Below are 5,193 nucleotides of genomic sequence, written 5' to 3'. Positions count from 1 at the left end.
TCCTGCCTGCTGTCAGGCCAAGAAGGTACTACGTGAATTTCTGGCATGTGGTTTCAGCCTTACCGGCACAAAGGACCACAACAGTTCATTTGCGGCTTTTTTTTTTTTTCTTTTGAAACAGAGTCTTGCTGTGTTGCCCAGGCTGGAGTGCAGTGGCGAGATCTCAGATCACTGCAACTTCCGCCTCCTAGTTCAAGTGATTCTCCTGCCTCAGCCTCCCGAGTAGCTGGGATTACAGGAATGCGCCGCCACCCCCCACCAGCAAATTTTTGTATTTTTAGTAGAGGTGGGGTTTCACCATGTTGGCCAGGCTGACCTCAAACTCTTGACCTCAGGTGATCCACCCACCTCAGCCTTCCAAAGTGCTAGGATTACAGGTGTGAGCTAGCACCTGGCCTTATGTGGCTTCTTAAGTTTGCTTCATTTTGGTAAAAGAAAAATGTTTATCAAAGTCACTATATTGCAGGAAAATGCCCATACTACTGCTATGTGAACACATTCACCGTTAGCATTTTGATATTTCCCTTCAGCCTTTCTCTAATGTACAAGTACTAAGATTGCATTTTTCACTTGGAACTCTGTATTTTTCCATATCATGATGTTCACCTACTTCAGAGAGGAACTCGATACAGATGAATATGAAGAAACCAAAAAGGAAACTCTGGAGCAACTAAGTGAATTTAATGATTCACTGAAGAAAATTATGTCTGGAAATATGACCTTGGTAGATGAACTAAGTGGAATGCAGCTGGTAAGTATAACATATAGGTGACAGAGGACGGACTTTGTTTTCTGGTTTTTGTTTTTGTTTTTGTTGGAGATGCATTCTTTCTCTGTCGCCCAGGCTGGAGTGCAGTGGGGCAGTCTCGGCTCACTGCAACGTCTGCCTCCCAGGTTCAAGTGATTCTCCTCACTCAGCCTCCAGAGTAGCTGGGATTATAGGCACCCGCCTCCACACCCAGCTAATTTATGTATTTTTAGTAGAGACTAGGTTTCATCATGTTGGCCAGGCTGGTTTTTGAACTCCTGACCTCAAGTGATCCTCCCACCTCGGCCTCCCAAAGTGCTAGGATTACAAGTATGAGCCACCATGCCCTGCTGGTTCTTTTTATTTTTATTTTTTTTGAGAGAGGGTCTCTCTGTGTCACCCAGGCTGGAGTGCAGTGACACAATCGTGACTCACTACAGCCTTGTCCTTCAGGGCTCAAGTGATCCTCCTGCCTCAGCCTCCCAAAGATTATGGGCATGAACTGCCATACCCAGCTTTTTTATAAATATATTTCAAGCTGGGTGTGGTGGTGCCTGCTTATAATCCCAGGTATTCCAGAGGCTGAAGCATGATGCAGGAGGACTGCTTTGAGCCCAGGAGTTCAGGACCAGCCTGGGAAACATAGTGAGACCCCTATCTCTAAATAAAAAATAATAGTAATAATTAAAGTAAGTATATTTCTGATAGAAAATATACCATGTTTTATGTTTTGCATGTTCTAGGTGTAACTTCTTTTTTTTTTTTTAGAGACAGCGTCACCCAGGCTGGAGTGCAGGGGTGCTATTCACCCCTCAGACTCCCAGGTAGCTGGGACAACAGGCATGCACAACCACACCTGGTTATTTATTTTCTTTTTTCTTTTTTTTTTTTTTTCAGGAGTCTCACTCTTGTTGCCCAGGCTGGAGTGCAATGGTGCAATCTTGGCTCACCACAACCTCTGCCTCCCGGGTTCAAGTGATTCTCCTTCCTCAGCCTCCTGAGTAGCTGGGATTATAGGCATGTGCCACCATGCCTGGCTGATTTTGTATTTTTAGTAGAGATGGAGTTTCTCCATGTTGGTCAGGCTGGTCTTGAACTCCCAGCCTCAGGTGATCCCCCTGTCTTGGGCTCCCAAAGTGCTGGGATTACAAGTGTGAGCCACTGCACCCAGCCTTTAATTTTTTTTTAGAGATGGGGTCTTGCTACATTTCCAAGGCTGGTCTCAAAATCATGGGCTCAAGCAATCCTCCTGCCTTGGCCTCCCAAGGTGTAACTTCTAGATGAGTGTCTGCTTATGCATAAACAACACATCCTTCCAGATCTTCATTTAGTTATGTAATTGCTTCTATGACAGGAACCAGTAAACCTTGATAAAGATTAAAGATCCATCAATTAGTTATTGCAATACCTGATTTGTTGGACTGTTTTGGTTAGTTTTTGCCTTCTGTTTCTAGGCTATTCAGGCAGCTATCAGCCAGGCCTTTAAAACCCCAGAGGTCATCAGATTATTTGCAAAGAAACAACCAGGTCAGCTTCGGACAAGGTTAGCAGAGGTAAAATTTCTTTAAATTGATTTGGTTGCTGTGTGTTTTTCATTTCCTAAGCCAATTCATTATGATACCCTATGGCTTAAAAATTGGCCAGGTGATTTTAGAGCCGCAACTAACAATTTTCTGACAAAATTAGTACTTTGAGCAATTAAAGTTGATAATGAGTGTAGAGCTTTAAACACTATATGGCAGTTTAAATTGCCAGTGACCGCTTCTACCTGGACTCCACCTTTAATGTTTTACCATTTACTTCTGGAGCTCTAACTTAAAACCACATTGAGAATTAATTAGCAGCATTGCTTGTATGCATGTGTGGCCTATCTCATCTAAGAATTTCAAGTATCTTTGTAAATCTGATACTTCCAGAAGTCTCTTTATAGGCTTGGATGTAATTAAGAGTTACCAAGTGGCCAGGCACGGTGGCTCACACCTGTAATCCCAGCACTTTGGGAGGCCGAGGTGGGTGGATCACAAGGTCAGGAGATTGAGACCATCCTGGCTGACACGGTGAAACCCCATCTCTACTAAAAATACAAAAAATTAGCCGGGCTTGGTGGCGGGTGCCTGTAGTCCCAGCTACTCGGGAGGCTGAGGCAGGAGAATGGCGTGAACCCGGGAGGTGGAGCTTGCAGTGGGCTGAGATTGCGCCACTGCACTCCAGCCTGGGTGACAGAGAGAGACTCCATCTCAAAAAAAAAAGTTACCAAGTTATTTGTAACTATGGGCAATTCAGTAGCATAGTGATTCAGTGCATGGATTTTGGTCAGACTGGCTGGATTTGAATCCCTGCTTCACTATTGAGGTATGTGACAAGTTTTTTTATGTTTTTTTTTTGTTGTTGTTGGTTTTTTTCTTGAGATGGGGTCTTGTTCTATTGCCCAGGCTAGAGTGCAGTGGCACAGTCTCGGTTCAGTACAACCTCTGCCTCTGGGTTCAAGTGAGTCTCCTGCCTCAACCTCCCAAGTAGCTGGGATTACAGGTGCACGCCACCGTGCCCAGCTAATTTTTGTATTTTTAGTAGAAATGGGGTTTCACATGTTGTCCAGGCTGGTCTTGAACTCCTGACCTCAAGTGATCTACCCGCCTCAGCCTCCCAAAGTGTTGGAATTATAGATGTGAGCCACTGCGCCTAGCCTTTTGTGTGTGTGTGTGTGTGTGTGTTTTTAAGGCTTTTTTTTTTTTTTTTAAGGCAGGGTCTTACTTTGTCACCCATTCTCAGTGTAGTAGTGCAGTCTTGGCTCACTGCAGCCTTTGTCTCCTGGACTCAAGCGTCTCCCATCACAGCCCCTCATGTAGCTGGGCCCATAGGCACACACCACCACACCCACTAATTTTTGTATTTTTCATAGAGACAGGGTTTCACCATGTTGGCCAGGATGGTCTCGAACTCCTGAGCTCAAGCAGTCCACCCAGCTCAGCCTTCCAAAGTGGTGGGATTACAGGCATGAGCCATTGCGCCCGGCCTGGACAAGTTATTTTATTCATCCCCTTTGTGCCTAGGTTTCTCTGTCTGTAAAAAGGTGACGATAGTTCCTACGTCTTATGGTAGTTATGAGGATTAAATGAAGTAATGTGCATAAAAGTATTTTGAATACACCCAATGTATAGTACATGCTATTAGTGTTTCTGGTGGAAGTGGTGATATTTTACTAGATAATTTACTAGAACTGCATTTTTTTTTTTTTTGAGACAGAGTCTCACTCTGTCGCCGGGGCTGGAGTGCAGTGGCAGGATCTCAGCTCACTGCAAGCTCCGCCTCCCGGGTTCACGTCATTCTCCTGCCTCAGCCTCCCGAGTAGCTGGGACTACAGGCGCCCGCCACCAAGCCCGGCTAATTTTTTGTATTTTTAGTAGAGATGGGGTTTCACCGTGTCAGCCAGGATGGTCTCGATCTCCTGACCTCGTGATCCACCCGTCTCGGCCTCCCAAAGTGCTGGGATTACAGGCTTGAGCCACCGCGCCCGGCCAGTTCTTTATAATATTAATCAGCTAGAGGATTTCTTTTTTTTCTTTTTTTTTTCTGAGATGGAGTCTTGCTCTGTTGCCAGGCTGGAGTGCAGTGGCACGATCTCGGCTCACTGTAGCCTCCACCTCCTGGGTTCAAGCAATTCTCCTGCCTCAGCCTCCCGAGTAACTGGGACAACAGGTGAGCACCATTACACCCAGCTAGTTTTTGTACTTTTAGTAGAGATGAGGTTTCACCATGTTGGCCAGAATGGTCTCAATCTCTTGACCTTGTGATCCGCCGACCTCGGCCTCCCAAAGTGCTGCGATTATAGGCGTGAGACACCACGCCCGGCCGAGAATTTTTTTTTTAAGAAGTACGTCTGGGGCCGGGCGTATTTGTATTTTTAGTAGAGATGGGGTTTCACTGTGTTAGCCAGGATGGTCTCAGTCTCCTGACCTCATGATCCGCCTGCCTCAGCCTCCCAAAGTGCTGGGATTACAGGCGTAAGCCACGGCTCCCAGCCTGAAAAGCTATGTATTGTATACGGAATGTTTTTCACTTAAGTAACATATGCCTTGCATTCATACGTTTTAGATGGATAGAGATCTGATGGTAGGAAAGCTGGAAAGAGACCTGTACACTCAACAGAAAGTGGAGATACTAACAGCTCTCAGGAAACTTGGAGAGAAGGTACCAGTATTTAATATATTAGGTATAAAAAAAAGTATAAAGTATTTGGTACAGAACATCTTGATCTGTGGTCTAGTTGTTTGTGGTCCTAAGACGTTTTTTTTTTTTTCCCTCTCTGAGACAGAGTTTCGCTCTCGTTGCCCAGGCTGGAGTGCAGTGGTGCAATCTCAGCTCACTGCAACCTCCACCTCCCGGGTTCAAGCAATTCTCCTGCCTCAGCCTCCCGAGTAGCGGGGACTACAAGCACACACCAGCAT

General features: G+C 45.6%; 1 protein-coding gene across 2 annotated transcripts in view; it reads left to right on the top strand.

Moving 5' to 3' along the window:
* LZIC (leucine zipper and CTNNBIP1 domain containing) overlaps positions 1-5,193 on the top strand; it is a 21,204-nt gene that overhangs the window by 7,781 nt on the left and 8,230 nt on the right. For both annotated transcript variants that reach the window (XM_011935779.1, XM_011935781.1), the window contains exons 3-5: positions 616-751; positions 2,203-2,301; positions 4,841-4,936. In XM_011935779.1, the coding sequence (XP_011791169.1) occupies positions 616-751; positions 2,203-2,301; positions 4,841-4,936 (331 nt within the window). The remainder of the gene's footprint in view (positions 1-615; positions 752-2,202; positions 2,302-4,840; positions 4,937-5,193) is intronic.

This window comes from Colobus angolensis, unplaced genomic scaffold (genome assembly GCF_000951035.1).
Source record: "Colobus angolensis palliatus isolate OR3802 unplaced genomic scaffold, Cang.pa_1.0 Scaffold149, whole genome shotgun sequence".
Taxonomy (NCBI): Eukaryota; Metazoa; Chordata; class Mammalia; order Primates; family Cercopithecidae; genus Colobus; species Colobus angolensis.
This window is presented reverse-complemented; position numbering and strand designations above follow the sequence as displayed.